The 17,197-nt window shown below is 40.5% G+C and overlaps 1 protein-coding gene across 2 annotated transcripts in view; it reads right to left on the bottom strand.

The window, feature by feature from the left end:
• Positions 1-17,197, bottom strand: part of SMOC2 (SPARC related modular calcium binding 2) — a 308,253-nt gene that overhangs the window by 66,089 nt on the left and 224,967 nt on the right. For both annotated transcript variants that reach the window (XM_056567010.1, XM_056567011.1), the window contains one exon: positions 633-735. In XM_056567010.1, the coding sequence (XP_056422985.1) occupies positions 633-735 (103 nt within the window). The remainder of the gene's footprint in view (positions 1-632; positions 736-17,197) is intronic.

Below are 17,197 nucleotides of genomic sequence, written 5' to 3'. Positions count from 1 at the left end.
TTATAAAAGACAGGTACTATTTGAATCTTAGTTATTGAGACACTTATGTAAGGCAAGTTTTGCCATAAAATGTTAAAACATTCTGGGGGAGATTTATCAATCAGCCTGAAACTCTACTTGTCTGGTTTATCCCACAGCAACCAATCACAGCTCAACTTTCAAATCTTAACAAGCTCTTGTATAGTGAGAGTTGAGCTGTGATTGGTTGTTGTGGAAAAACCAGACAAGTAGGGTTTCAGGCCGATTGATAAATCAGGTCCTCGATCCACATAATTCAATAATGTATACTTTTATTTTAAAATTGATGGCCTGTCCTGGCACCCCACTGATCAGCTGTTTTAGGAGGCCAGGCTTCTCTACAATGACATCCGTTGTGGGCTGGTTTGTAACTTGCAAAAAGCTATATTTTCATTGGAAGCCGTGCAAAATATTGCAGCATTCTCAATAACAATGCTGCAGTATCTTTAACAATTTCTAAAAAACTATGGTGGTAGCAAGTACGCACTGGCCTGACACTAATGTGAAAGGAATCGGCAGCACCTCGCACCAGCACCACAGCTAATCTGATCATATTCTAAGGACAGGCCATCAATATTAACAATATAAGCCCTTCAACAAATCTAGCCACTAACCTGCTGGAAGAGGATGTTAAGTCAGAAACCGCATGTACCATATCTGTAGTTAATGCATCCAATACGCTTGTAAGGAATTCATTCTTTTTTGCTCCAGGACAACCTAGGAAAAAAATAAAATACTGTATTAATAGTAATTGCTCAAGCACGTATATCATGAGCCATCGTGGGTTAACTATTGCATGTTTATTTCAATAGGAAGAGGGTGATAAGTCACTACAAAACCCTTTTGGCAGCACATTATTTCCTGCAGGAACAAGATATTAGGCATGTCCAAATCCAATTGACAGTCCACTGACAACTGTTGTTGGGGGAGACTTGGGGAGGTGCCCACAGGCATAAAAGTGTTTCACACTCTGATCTAAAGTAAACCCTGCAACCAAATAAACCCACACACTGATCTAAAGTAAACCCTGTAACCAAATGTTAACTCCATATGTTGCCATATTAAAGAGATACTCTACCCTAGAAGAAATGCTTGTATGTTGGAATATTTCTCCATTATCTGATGGAGAACAGTATATTTTTTTCTTGTCAGTATAATATGGCATCTGATACAAAAGAAAACCTCTGTGCCTGTGTGTGAAGGCATGAAGCAGTACCATAAAGCTCCACAGATCTTAAAGGTACTGTCTAATACTACTTGGAGGTAGTATACAGCTGTACTACCATCATTTGCATTATTTATAAATTTAGCGCTAGCAGCTACTACCTGTAGGTCAGATTTTTTCCACACTGAAAAAACTGTCAATATTGTGTTGGTTATTTTCTTTCCCCATAAAAGTGTTAGTTTTCAGCTGCTCACAGTGATATGTCAAGTTCCATCGAAGTTTGGAAAAAATTTGAAAAATTAAAATACAAAGTAAGGTATTTGCACTTTTTACCTGTACATGGTCAAGCCATATCATCCCTGCTATGCTATTTGTGTGCTTCAGAGGGCTTTGTTAAGTACAATTATTTGCTGACTTGCATTTCCTGTAGACAATATGTAAAAAATGTTCCCATTGTGATTGCAATTGATTTAAAGAGTGAGAATTTGTGGTACAGTATGTTGCTAAGGAACACTTGAGGTAGTATTCTAAGAATGTGGCATGGGTTAAACCTACAATTTAAGTGTTGTAACATAGTTCATAAGGTCAAAAAAAGACCAGAGTCCATCAAGTTCAACCTATAACCCTAATGAGTCCCTACTGAGAGGAATGCAAAAAAAAAACTTGTACTCAAGGTAAAAATTCATTCCGACTCCAAATATGGCATCAGAATAGATCCCTGGATCCACCTTCTGTCCATATAGATCTAGAATCCATAACCTGTAATGTTATTATTCACCAAACAAATGCATCCAGGCCCCTTTTAAATTTTTTTACCGAGTTCATCATGACTACCTCCTCAGGCAGAGAATTCCACAGTCTCACTGCTCTTACAGCAAAGAACCCCCGTCTGTGCTGGAGTAGAAACCTTCTTTCCTCTAGACGTAGAGGATGCCCCCTTGTTATAGATACAGTCCTGGGTATAAATAGATCATGGGAGAGATCTCTGTACTGCCCCTGATATATTTATAAATAGTTATTAGGTCTCCCCTAAGCCTTCTCTTTTCTAAACTAAATAACCCTAATTCTGATAATCTTTCTGGGTACTGTAGTCCTCCAATTCCCCATATTACTCTGGTTGCCCGTCTTTGAACCCTCTCCAGCTCCACTATATCTTTCTTGTACACTGGTGCCCAGTATTATACACAGTAGTCCATCAGTGGTCTAACTAGTAATTTGTACAGTGGTAGAATTACATCCTAGTCATTGGCATCTTGTCCTCAATAATAGTTTTATCAACAAATTAGATTTTCTGTATCCTAAAAAGATTTAGCTAGAATTATGTACCTGGTATTTGTTAGATTAACATATACGTATGATTCTAACTCTATACTGTATTAAAGGGGTACTCCGGTGGAAAACTTTTTTTTTTTTTATTAACTGGTGCCAGAAAGTTAAACAGATTTGTAGATTACTTCTATAAAAAAAATCTTTACCCTTCCAGTACTTATTAGCCTCTGTATGCTACAGAGGAAATTATTTTCTTTTTGAATTTCACTTTTGTCTTCTCCACAGTGCTCAATGCTGACACCTGATGCTCGTAAGAATTTCCTCTGTAGCATACAGCTGCTAATAAGTACTGAAAGGGTTAAGATTTTTAAATAGAAGTCATTTACAAATCTGTTTAACTTTCTGGACTAAGCCCATTTTAACCTTAAGGACAAGGTCAATTTTATTTTTGCGTTTTAGTTTTTTCCTCCTCGCCTTCTAAAATCCATAACTATTTTATATTTCCATTTACAGACCCATATAAGGTTTTGTTTTTTGCATGACCAATTGTACTTTGTAATGAAATCTCTAATTTTACCATAAAATGTACAGCAAAACCCAAAAATTATTTTTTTAGGGAGGAAATTTAAATGAAAACCTAAATTTTGCACATTTTGGAGGTTTTTGTTTTCACACTGTACACTTTACGGTAAAAATGACATGTGTTCTTTAGTCTGTGGTTTAATACGATTAAAATGATACCCATGGCTAGATACTTTAATATTTTTGTACCGCTTAAAAAAAATTGAAAACTTTTTATACAAAATCAGTAATCTAAAATGGCCCCATTTTGACCACCTATAACTTTTTCATTTTTCCGTATATAGGGTGGTATGAGGGCTAATTTTTTGCGCTCATCTGTACTTTTTATCGATACCACATTTGCATATATAAAACTTATAGATAACTTTTTATAAATTTTTTGAGGAATAAAATGTGACAAAAAAGCAGATTTTTGGATGCCGTTCACCAAATGGGATCATTAAAATTATGATAATTAAAATTATGTTTTGGACATTTAGGCTTTTTGGGGGTAAAATGGGAAAAATTGACAATTTTCACTTTTATTGGGGAAGGATATTTTCCATTTTTTTTTACTTAAAATTTTTAAATTTTTCAACAATTTTTTTCTTTTTTACACTTTTTATATCCTCATAGGGGACTGTCTATAGCAATCATTTGATTGCTAATACTGTTCAGTGCTATGCATAGGGCATAGCACTGATGAGTATTATCTGTCATCTTCTGCTCTGGTCTGCTCGATCTCAGACCAGCGATCGCGGACGTCGGCCATTACCAGCGGGTCCCCGGCAGTGGGGAACCTGCCGTGTATAACACGAGCACAATTCCGATGCTCGCGGTCATACACAGGACGTAAATGTACGTGCTGGTGCGCTAAGTACCGACTCACCAGGATGCACATTTACGTCTGTCGTCGTTAAGAGTTTAAAAAAAAAAGTTTTCCACCAGAGTACCCCTTTAACAATTATGCAGAAGTGGAAGTCCAGCATTGATATTTCTTATGAAGCATAATCTTTTACTGTTCCAGATAAAATACATACATTTAATAGACTAACATGCCTGATGTGTTTTGATCACAGTACAACCTTAATCATAGACAGCCAACAATGTCAGCCAACAATTGAAAACACAAAAAACGAAAAATCGCTGCATCATTAAGAGGTTAATGGTATGGGTGAATCACAGTGTCAAGACTTGAGGTTATTTAGTTTGGAGAAAAGACGTGTTAGAGGCGATTTGATCACAATGTACAAATATATGAATGGACAGTACAGAGATCTCTCTAGTGATCGTTTTATACCTATATAAGAAAAGGTATCTTTTTATACCTATTCTTGCTGTCTATGAAACTCCTCTGTACAGTAAGTGAGAGGCAAAACAATCACAGACGATGACTGGACTGTCCGCTTCCTGCTTTCCCTCTTGTTCTAGCAGTTGCTAGAGAGGGATTTGCCAAGACGACAGGCAGAGGATGCCAAACAAGCCACAAGGGAGACCCCCTAGTGGTCAGCACTTGTTTCATGCAGAAATAAAGAGTATACTGCAATGTCGCTCAGAATCCCATCTTTTACCCCATGAGACAGTCACTTGAATTGACAAAGACCATTTAACCTAGTCTTTTAATTCCAAATTACTTGGATCATTAGTTTCAAAGACATAAAGAACCCTACCATTGTCTGTCATATAAACAATGTTTTTGCTGGGAAGTGTACTTTATTAATTTAATATGCCAATAAAAGCAGAAGTAAATAGAATGTCCTTCTATTACATTTTAATAAGCACCTTGGAAATAAGATGAGAAGTTACAGTCACTTTTTTCCATTTTAGTTTTATGACTTTTAGACATGTGCCGCAAGCTATCTGTAATTACTTTACAACAAGTCATTATTTTGTTATTAGACCAATGCCCAATGTATTCATCATATACATACAATATATAATATCTGTATATAAGAAAAAGTATACTGTTTCTAATGCCTATAGATTACATGGAACACGTATAATCCAAGTTAAAAGACCACACAAGCTGGTTGGAGGAGTTGGTTGTCAATCTTGGCATTCAAGACAGACATTCCATTGTAAAAACTGGAATGCAGAAATTGAGCTAAAATAATCATGACTAAACAAGACTAGACGGCTGTGATAGTTTTCACGGATTTGCTTTTTTATTACCTTTCCAGCAAATTGACAAGGAATATTTTTAGCATTTGTGTAAATAAAAACAGAAAACATGATTTAAAAAGTTAAAACATGATGTATAAACACTTCCTGCCGCCAAAAATAAAGGCTTATGAAGCTTCCTTAACCCCTGAAGGACTGAGCCCATTTTTGCAATTCTGACCACTGTCACTTTATGCATTAATAACTCTGGAATGCTTATACCGTTTATTCTGATTCCGAGAGCGTTTTTTCGTGACATATTCTACTTTAACATAGTGGTAATTTTTTGTCGTTACTTGCATCCTTTTGTTGGTGAAAAATCCCAAAATTTTGAAACTCTCTGCTTGTAAGGAAAATGGATATTCCAAATAAATTATATATTGATTCACGTATACAATATGCCTACTTTATGTTGGTATCATAAAGGTGACATATTTTTACTTTTCGAAGACATTACAAAGCTTCAAAGTTCAGCAGCAATTTTCCAATTTTTCCCAAAAATTTCAAAATCTGAATTTTTCAGGGACCAGTTCAGTTTGAAGTGGATTTGAGGGGCTTTCATGTTAGAAATACCCCATAATGGACCCCATTATAAAAACTGCACCCTATAAAGTATTCAAAATGACATTTAGAAAGTTTGTTAACCCTTTAGGTGTTTCACAGGAATAGCAGCAAAGTGAAGGAGAAAATTCAAAATCTTCATTTTTTACACTCGCATGTTCTTGTAGAGCCATATTTTTTATTTTTACAAGGGGTAAAAGGAGAGAAATCCCCCCGCCCCCACCCCAAAAAAAAAATTGGTAATCCCATTTCTCTCGAGTAAGGAAATATCTCATATGTGTATTTAAAGTGTTCTGTGGGTGCACTAGAGGGCTCAGAAGGGAAGGAGCGACAATGGGATTTTGGAGAGTGAATTTTGCTGAAATGCTTGTTGGGGGGCATGTCGCATTTAGGAAGCCCCTATGGTGCCAGAACAGCAAAAAAAACACCACATGGCATACTATTTTGGAAACTACACTCCTCAAGGAATGTAAAAAGGGGTACAGTGAGCCTTAACACCACACAGGTGTTTGACGACTTTTCGCTAAAGTCGGATGTGTAAATGAATTTTTTGTTTTTAAATAAAATGCTGGTTTTCCCCCCAAATTTCACAATTTTACAAGGGGTAATAGGAGAAAATTACCCTCTAAATTTGTAAATGTATGGAAATACCCCATGTGTGGACCTCAAGTGCTCTGCTGCCACACTACAATGCTCAGAAGAGAAGGAGCGCCATTGGGCTTTTGGAGAGAGAATTTGTTTGGAATGGAAGTTGGGGGCCATGAGCATTTACAAATTTACAAAGCCCCCCGTGGTGCCAGAACAGTGGACCCCCCACACATGACCCCATTTTGGAAACTACACTCCTCACAGAATTTAATAAGGGGTGCAGTGAGCATTTACACCCCACTGGCATTTGACAGATCTTTGGAACAGTGGGCTGTGCAAATGAAAAATTACATTTTTGATTTTGACGAACCACAGTTCCAAGAATGTGTCAGACACCTGTGGGGTGTAAATTGCTCACTGCACCCCTTATTACATTCTGTGAGGGGTGTAGTTTCCAAAATGGGGTCACATGTGGGGGGGGTCCATTGTTCTGGCACTACGGGGGCTTTGTAAACACAAACTTTTTAAATGCTCATGGCCCCTGACTTCCATTCCAAAAAAAATTCTCTCCAAAAGCCCAATGGCACTCCTCTTCTGAGAGCATTGTAGTTCGCCCACAGAGCACTTTACATCCACATATGGGGTATGTTCTTACTCAGAAGAAATGGAGTTACAAATTTTGGGGGGCAATTTTTTCCCATTTTCCCTTGTGAAAATGAAAAATTTTGGGTAACCCCAGCATTATAGTACATTTTTTTTTCATTTTCCCATGCAACTTTAACGACAATTTGTCAAACACCTGTGGGGTGTAAAGGCTCACTATACCCCTTGTTATGTTCCGTGAGGGGTGTAGTGGGTATTTAATTTTTTTGCGTTTATGTCAGAACCGCTGTAAAATCAGCCACCCCTGTGCAAATCACCAATTTAGGCCTTGTTGTGTGCCCGCAGAGCATTTTACGCCCACATATGGGGTATTTCCGCACTATAATTGCGTTATAAATTTTGGGGGTCTTTTTTTCCTTTTACCTCTTATAAAAATAAAAAGTATGGGGCAACAGCAGCATGTTAGAGTAAATTTTTTTATTTTATTTACACTAACAGGCTGGTGTAGACCCCAACTTTTCCTTTTCATAAGGGGTAAAAGGAGAAAAAGCCCCCCAAACTTTGTAACTCAACTACTCCCGAGTACGGAGATACCCCATATGTGGCCCTAAACCGTTTCCTTGAAATACGACAGGGCTCCGAAGTGAGAGAGCGCCATGCGCATTTGAAGACTAAATTAGGGATTGCATAGGGGTGGACATAGGGGTATTCTACGCCAGTGATTCCCAAACAGTTGTTGTTTTGCAACAGCTGGAGGCTCTGTTTTTGGAAACACTGCCGTATGATACGTTTTTCATTTTTATTGAGGGGGGGGGGACAGTTTAAGGGGGTGCATATGTAGTGTTTTACCCTTTATTATGTGTTAGTGTAGTGTAGTGTTTTTAGGGTACATTCACACGGGTGGGTTTACGGTGAGTTTCCCACTAGGAGTTTGAGTTGCGGCGGAAAATTTGTAGCAGCTCAAACTTGAAGCAAGAAACTCACTGTAAACCCACCCTGTGCATTCACATGGCAGGGGGGGTGGGGGCTCCAGCTGTTGCAAAACTACAAGTCCCAGCATGCAGTGACAGACCAGTTAAAGCACATCTTGTTCGTTTCATTTCAAATCCATTGTGGTGGTGTATAGAGCCAAAAATGTTAGAATTGTGTCAATGTCCCAATATTTATGCACAGTAAAAATGTTTTAAATGGAGCCAATGAATATAGAATACAAAATGCTAAATAATCAGTCCTACGTAGACCCACTTGCTTCCGTGGGTTTCTTTATTTACCAGACAAAAACCCTATTTGTAATCTGATTCTGCAGTCACAAAATTGCTTACTGACCACTGCATAACCAAGAAATCTTTGTGTCCTGGAAGATCCAAGTGAGAATACTCGTGGGCGGTAATTAACCAGCACCTCACCAGCAGTGCTCCAACCACTGCTTCTCCATTATAGGGGGCCCATAGGCCTTAGCAATAGGTCCTGACCCCAAACCAGAGGAGTAGTAGTCGGAGCACCAAAGCACAGCAGTACACAGACTTACCATATAATACTCATCTGCAATGGCTAAAAAAAACAGCCATACAGCTTCCATTAATGTAAAAAAAAAAAAAAAAAAAAAAAAAACAGCCAAGTCATGGTGTCAAACTGTCAATGTAAAAAAAAAAGTAATATAGTAATTATTAAATAACTATGTTATTTATTACGTAAAACAGAAATGGTATCCAGATAAAAATATTCAACCTACAAATACAAAAAAGAAAAGAAAAACATAGTGCTCACACAAAAAGCAGTTATGTGGCAGCCAAATTAGTGATTGGCAGAGCTGGGAGTACTCTTCCCACTCTGAAAACTGAGGAAAACTTAACCAAGAAAAGCTGTAAGTTAAGAAAGTGGTAGACAGCATAAATATGCCTGTACACTACAATTACATAACACTGCATGTTCCCTTTGTCTTATAGATGGTGCTTTTCTGGACAAAGTAATTTTTGTATAAATTAAGTTTTACAAATGTGTTGATAATATCAAATTAATAATACCAACTAAATGTTTATTGAAAATTCTATTTTATGTGTCATTTCACGTTTCATGTAGTGTGAAGGTTAAAATTCACTGTAATATATACTTAATGTTTTGGTATTGCAGGTGTAGGGCAGTTTCAGGACACCAGAGCATAAATGTGTTCTGTTTTCCTGGTAACTAAAATAAATTGGCACATGGTCTTTTAAAGGAACAATAAACAAAGTCATAAATATTGCCAAGGTCCCTCTAAAAACTTACAGCTGGGTTTTTATTTTCTGTAGTTGGCTAATTTATCCTGCTAGGGTCAGTTAAAACAGATCAGTAAAATGTGCTCATTCTTTAGGCCGACACGAATTAGCTGGCATCTGGTTTATTTTTACAGCAACAACCACAGTACTCATAGGCAGAATAATAATATTCTTCACCTATGTTGTATCCATACAGTACACAGAGCCGTGTAATGACTTAAACTAAATGATTAAAATGTTGGCTTTAGTATTAAAAGCAAGCAGTTTTTTACATATATTTTGTATATAGATTTGCCAACAGTGATGTAGACCCCTCTAGATTCGGAGGTGGAGCTAGCAGTGTAGGCGAAGCTTGCAGAATAGGCAGAGGTAGCAGTGGAGGTGAGGCTATTATTTGTAGGTGTGCTTATGATCATAAGGGCTGTCATCAAATAAAGAGACCTGGTAAGGTATTGCTTAATACCACAGTGTGAGATGCCAGTTTAACTCGTACCCCCTCCCATAGACATGAATGGAGGAGGTGTGGCTTGATGTCACTAGGGGGCATGGCCATGACGTCAGATTCCTGTCTTGAAGGCAGCGCCGAGGGGATGCACCGAGATCGCGGGGGGTTCCCAGCGGCGGGAGCCCTGCGATCATACATCTTATCCCCTAACCTTTGGATAAAGCTGGAATACCCCTTTAGAGGCGTATTTCGAGTTATAAGACTTACCCCCTATCCCATGTCAGCTTGCGAGGGAGGTTTGACTGTTGGGACCCCTGTTATCTTGAGAATAGGGAATATGTGTTATAGCTCAAAATACTCCTTTAACTGTACAGTAAAAGGGGTTTTCAGAGTGTCCTCGCACACCTGAAAGAAAAACAGAAAGAGCAGGGCAGCCCCCTGATATACCAGACAAAAGTAGTAGATAGTCGGCACTCGTCTACGTGGTGGTGCACGTGGACCAAGGGTACAAATGGTAAATGTAAGAAATCCCGGCACTGTGCCGGGATTTCTTCCATTTACCCCCTGATATACCAGGGCTCCACTGCACCCCTGGTTGACAGAAAAAAAAAACTGCTATCCATGCTAGTATTCTAATTCCAGCAACAGAAGAATGCTGGAACACTCCCTGTTGCCAGCCTGTCCGTGCTGGGAGCTGATAAGAGTAGGATATTTATAAAACACCTCTCCTGCTTTGGATGGAAATCTTGGACCCACTCGCTGCCTTTGGGGCTCCCCAATCCACATGACCCAGTGGTTTATAAACTGGGTAGTTTAGACAGCTGTCCAAACCACCCACTTCATAAGCCACTTGATAGGTGGGAAAACCAGAACACTTGTCTCATATCCCCAGGGCAGTGAGTATCACCAAGATGTCAATGTAGGCTGAAGACAGATTAAGGCTGTAGTCTACACTGGGAGCAAAGTGTGACGTCTGCCTGCATCAGAGTAAAGGAGAAAGGACCCAGCTGGCTGCTGCTCTGTGTGAGAGAGGAGGTAAGTATGATATTTTGTTTGATACTTATAATTTTATCAGGTAAGGGGGACTGAGAAGTCATCATGGCTGTTTGGAGAAGAAAAGGTAAGATCACTGCTGGAATCTACTGCTGTTGGGGGATTATTAGTCTGGTGGCCCCAGACTAATATTAAGGAGAGGGCCCAGGTCCAAAATTTTCCCTGTGGTTAGTAGGATTCTAGTTACAACCCTGGACTACTCTTATGTTCTAAAGCAATGCATGGTGCCAATTAAAGGTCATGGAGATGGATGAGAATGACTAATACAGGTGGAAACTAACTCTGTTACTGTGAAGTTGGACAGGGTTAATATGTTGAGTATATGTAGGAAAGCAGAGAATTGTGAGATTCTTTAAAAGTAAAGCCTAGAATGATGAGCTGGGGTAAGAAAAAGCAGGCTTTTTCCTGGTGTAGGTGCGAGATGAGGCAGTCATTATACAGCAAGAAGGAGAACGAATCAACACTGCATAGATGTTGAATAAGTGAAATGTTATATTACATTAACATATGATCTTTATTTAATATTTTATTGTCATTATTAAATTATTATTGTTAACAAATTTGTAAAACTGCAAAATGGCAAGGGGAATTTATGATGTTCATTCCTTACAGTGTGAGGGCATGACTATCTTACCACCTCCTTCCTTCTCTGCTGCACCACTCCGAGTCTCAGGCATCTTTTCTTAGTTAAGTTATCCTCATAATACAGGAATATGAAGTTCAGATTACTTTTGCTGCTGCATAGCTTAATCCACCTGTCAATTTCTGATAACTAAGGTTGGTATGTAAAAATAGATATTAAATGTAAAAAATATATTTTAAAGATCTATACACCTATGTCTCTATCTAAAACAAAACTGGGAATTCAGTTAATAAAGAGTAAGCACATTTCCTGGCTGTTTCTAAACCATGTGAGGCTTATTCCACAAGCTATGGGTCTTCACACAGTGATTTTTCAGAGGTCTGAATGAATAAAGTCAGATACTGAAATATGTTCTTTTTTCTCATTTGTTATTTTCTGATTGTCATTTTTTTTATTTCAGTTTTTGCACGATATTATGGAGTTGGCCATCTTGCCTAAGCTTTCTTTAACAGCATAAATAGATATTATTTACAGCAAGACCCATGGACACAGACATACATACTGGTCTGGAGAATTGAAGTGCTTTTTTGGGAATGTCTTTGCAGATGGGTATCTAATAAAAATCAAGTTTTTACCCAGGTATATGTAGGGCTGAGCTGCTTAAGTAGGGCTGAGCTGCTTAAGCTCACCTCATTGACCCTTATCTGTCCTACATGATTAATATATAGGCCTAGGCTACCAGCACTATGCCCTGTGTTCAGATTGCACCTGGAAGCCAAGCCCTGTATTCAAATCATCAAAATTCTCTCTCCTCTTAAAATAAGAAGAGTAGTGTACATTCACCTTGTTGATAAATAGGATCAACAAATTCGACAGAGTACATCAACGTTCCCTGCCATTAGCAGTTTAAAAGGGGTTGTGCAACCTTAGAGGCTAAAGCTTCTTAACCGAAATACTACAGCTACTTTTTGAATTTGGCAAAAAAAAAAAACTGACAAAGTCTTAGCCAGAACACTCAAATCCAGAAATTTTATCCTTCAAATCTAGATTAGGCCTCAACTTGAAACTCTCTCCACAATTTGCTTTTAGATCTTACTATTGTACAGTGAACAACCTCCATCCAGCTATTTCTCCTGGGGACTCCAATACACACCCATCCTCCATTGACGGATATCTCTCTCATTCGGGCCTACCAAAACGCCCCACTGACTGTCTCTGTATATGAGGATTTTCTCATTTGTCACAATAATGCAATTACAGACCAATATCTCTATTCAGTGCTTACATAAAAATGCATTGCATTTGGAAAGTTTTTAGATCCTTTTACTATTTTCTCATTATGTTATGTTGTGCTAAAATAAAATAAAGTTTTTCCTATGACTCTGCATTCAATATCTTCTAAGTGAAAACTGAATTTTAGACATTTGTGCAAATTCATTAAAAAGGGGAACACTAAAACTTCACATGGACATATGTATTCAGACCCCTTGCTATGACACCTAAAATTTAGCTATGATGGCCTCCCAAATCTCTTGATCATTTTTGAGATGCTTCTACACCTTGGAGTTCATCTGTGCTAAATTCAGTTGATTGGACAGGATTTGGATAGGGTCTCACAGCTGTCTATGCATATGAGAGCAAAAAACAAGCCATGAGGTGGAAAGAGTTACATGTTAAGTTGAGAGACAGGATTGTGTGGAACTGAAAGTTTCCAAAAGCACAGTTGCCTCCATAATTCTTAAATGGAAGAAATCTGGAACTACAATGACTCTTCTTAGAGCTGATGCCCCAACACAATAAATTATTGGAGGAGCCTTAAAGGAGATATCCAGTGGTGAACCCAGTGGTGAACAACTTATCCCCTATCCATAAGTTGCAGATCACGGGGGGTCTGACCGCTGGGGCCCTCTGCGATCTCCTGTACGGAGCCCCGACAGCCCGTGGGAAAGGGGTGTGTCGACCTCCGCACGAAGCGGCGGCCGACACGCCCCCTCAATACAACTCTATGGCAGAGCTGAAGCACTGCCTTCAGCAAACTCCGGCTCTGGCATAGAGATGTATTGAGGGGGCGTGAGTAATCTTGTAGCAGGTAGCGGGCGGTAGATGTGTTGTGCGGGCGGGTGAAAGACAAGAGGGATGTAAAGCAGTGTCCCCTCATTAAGTTAAATAGAGTAGGGAGGATATAATCAGACGGAGCCCAGGTGGCTGCAGAGTGGGGCTCCTTTTAACATACATTGGCACTAGAGATGAGCGAACTTTTCAAAAATTCAATTCGGCCGATTTGCCGAATTTTCTGAAAAAATTTGTATCGATCCGAATTTGTTTGCGGCGAATTGATGTTAAATAAGGCTATTTCTAGCCTACCTACAGCCTCTATAGGGGTATAGAACACTTTGTTGTGTCCTAAAACGTATATGGAGTGTGCTGGGGTAGTGAAATAATATTGTTATTCAGAATAGCATGCAGATTACCGGCATCGCTCTTAGAATCACTGCCGCACAGCAGCACAATGACAGAGCCTGGTGGTGGCCTCAGTGTCAGGAGACCATATAGTGACTGAATGACATAGCGTGGAGGTGTTGGCAGCATGAGGACACCATATAGTGGCAGAATGACACAGCGTGGAGGTGTTGGCAGCATGAGGACACCATATAGTGGCTGAATGACACAGCCTGGACGTGTTGGCAGCAAGAGGATACCATTTAGTGGCTGAATGGCACAGCGTGGAGTTGGCTGATGCACTAGTACACTACACACCAGGGCTTCACAATCTCCCCCCCCCCCCCCCCCCCAAAAAAAAAAAAACCAGCACAATATGAGAAGTTTTTGACAAAGATTTCTCATAGGTAGCACCTGCTAACCAAAAATTTGAAATTCCCAGACCCAGGCCCCACCTCTGCGGCATCAGTAACCCATATATTGCCTGAAGGGCACAGCCTGGAGTTGGCTGATGCACCAGTACACACCAGGGCTTCACAATCCCCCCCAAAAAACAAGACATTGAGACATTTTTCACAAAGATTTCTCTTAGGTAGCACCCGCTATCCAAAATTTTGAAATTCACAGACCCAGGCCCCACCTCTGCGGCATCAGTAACCCATATATTGCCTGAAGGACACAGCCTGGAGTTGGCTGATGCACCAGTACACACCAGGGCTTCACAATCCCCCCTCCAAAAAGAACACAATGAGAAATTTTTGTCCAAGATTTCTCATTGGTAGCACCCGCTATCCAAAAATTTGAAATTTCCAGAACCAGGCCCCACCCCTGCGGCATCAGTAACCCATATATTACCTGAATGACACAGCCTGGAGTTGGCTGATGCAAAAGTAAACACCAGGGCTTCACAATCCCCCCCAAAAAACAACACAAAATGAGAAATGTTTGACAAAGATTTCTCATAGGTAGCACCCGCTATCCAAAAATTTTAAATTCCCAGACCCAGCCCCCACCTCTGCGGCATGAGGAACCTATATATTGCCTGACGGACACAGCCTGGAGATGGCTGATGCACCAGTACACACAGGGCTTCACAATCCGCCCCAAAATCAACAAAATTGTATAAATATTTTTTTTAAATGTATACCTTTGTGTAAGAACAAGCGCATATCCAACATTTCAGAAGACTCTATAATGCAGGACGGTGGACCACCCAAAGACTTTCTTCTCAAAAATAATAAACCACATAATGTTTGAAATTATTTAAAAAAAAATTATTACATATGTGTGTAAGCGCATCTGTCTCCAAAAGATCAGATCACCAAAGGATTTTTTTCGCCAAAAATTATTAAGCAGAGTTAATCCCTCTCCGGAATTATTTTATTTTTTTCATTAAAAAAATCACACACAACAAGCGTTCCGTTGTGTAATGGTTAGCATTCTGCAAATTTAAATTTTATTACTGATAAAATTATCAGTAAATTTAACAATAACACTACCCAAGAGTGTTTAATTACCCCATACATTGCACCAGGAGCAGTCAGGAGTAGGCCTCAGCAGTACCCAAAAGGCTTTAATAACCCCTTACCTTGCCTGATCAATTGCGAGATCGAGCAATAACAGGTGTGTTATGGCCTCAGATGTCCTGGGCCGCACTAGCGCTCCACTGAACGGATTAACGTGTCTCTATCTTTCAAGGACAGGATATGGGATTTCAATTATTTACCCTTAAAACGAGGAATTACCAGTAAGTAAGGGTCATAAGCTCGCGTTGATTAAGTCCTTGCCCTTTGTACACACCGTCCATCGCTACAACCGATTGGATTGGTTAGTGAGGTCCTCGTATCGGCCCAGGCGGGGTAGGAGAAGGCCCTGGCAGAGTGCCGAGAATTTAAAGATCATTGTTAAAATTTGCATTAAGCATGTATTTAGCTACTGCTAAACATCCAAAAATTTAAGGCCCAAGGCCAGAGGCACCAAGGAGGCAAGTAGTTTGTGAAAGACACAGAATGAGTCTGGAGCAGTTATTCGCAGTACCCAAGAGGGTTTCCTAACCCCTTACATTTAAAGATCAATGTTTACATTTGCATTAAGCATGTATTTAGCTACTGCTAAACTTAAAAAAAATTACAGGCCCAAGGCCAGAAGCATCAGTTTCCCCCATATTAGGAGTATAGTTGTCCCCCAGATTAGGAGCATAGATGTCCCCCAGATTAGGCAGCATAGATGTCCCCCAGATTAGGAGCATAATTGTCCCCCAGATTAGGCAGCATAGATGTCCCCCAGATTAGGAGCATAATTGTCCCCCAGATTAGGCCGCATAGATGTCCCCCAGATTAGGCAGCATAGATGTCCCCCAGATTAGGAGCATAGTTGTCCCCAAGATTAGGAGCATAGTTGTCCCCAAGATTAGGAGCATAGTTGTCCCCCAGATTAGGAGCATAGTTGTCCCCCAGTTTAGGAGCATAGTTGTCCCCCAGATTAGGCAGCATAGTTGTCCCCAAATCAGCACGGGCCGGTCAGAGCCAATCAAAGGGCAGTATGTGGCAAGCGGGCCGTACAATGCCCAGGTCTGCCCCAGAGGGTTTCATAACCAACCATAATAGAGAAAGTTTTGTTGTAGGAGCATGGTCAATCTACTCAGACCCATCTGTCATTGGTGGCTGGAAATCCTGGCTGATCCATCCCTGATTCATCTTGACAAACGTCAGTCTCTCCACATTTTTAGTGGACAGACGAGTTCGCCTTGGGGTGACTATGGCCCCGGCCGCACTAAACACCCGCTCTGATGGCACACTACTGGCCGGGCAGGACAGCTTTTCCAGGGCAAACTCTGCTAGTTGTGGCCATAAATCAAGTTTGGCTGCCCAGAAGTCCAGCGGATATTCAATGGTTGTTGGCATGGCCATGTCAAGGTATGCCATCACCTGCTTGTTCAGGTCCTGCCCCATGTCTACCTGCTGCTGATGAGTTGCTTCACTATGCGGGTGAAGAAAGCTACTCATCAGCGACTGTAGACTCAGGCTGCTGCTGATTGAGCTGGTACTGCTCCTCCCACTCCTCCCACCCCTCCCCAGCAGCCATGGCAGTGGAAGGTGAGCGCAGAGGGTCAGACCTGCGAGTGGACGGACCATGTGGCCGATAGGCATGAGCCAACTGACTACGTAGAATCTCTCTGTAGTAGGTCAGTTTGTCCTCACTCTCAGTGGGTGTAAAAAAGGCCCCCATTTTGAGACGGTAGTGAGGGTCTAATAATGTGGAGATCCAGAAGTCATCCCGCTGACGAATTTTGACAATTCGGGGGTCACTACGCAAGCAACTGAGCATGCATCGTGCCATTTGCGCCAGTAACTCGGAGGGACTACCTGCCTCCATCTCCACTGCATACTGCCACGGTGTGTCTGGGTCCTCTGTCTCAACTTCCTCATAACCCTCCAGCTTTTCTGGCTGCTCCTGCTCCTCCTCTCCTGTCCGAAGACTAGAAACACCGGCCATCT

Source organism: Hyla sarda, chromosome 3 (assembly GCF_029499605.1).
Source record: "Hyla sarda isolate aHylSar1 chromosome 3, aHylSar1.hap1, whole genome shotgun sequence".
NCBI classification, from domain to species: domain Eukaryota; kingdom Metazoa; phylum Chordata; class Amphibia; order Anura; family Hylidae; genus Hyla; species Hyla sarda.
This window is presented reverse-complemented; position numbering and strand designations above follow the sequence as displayed.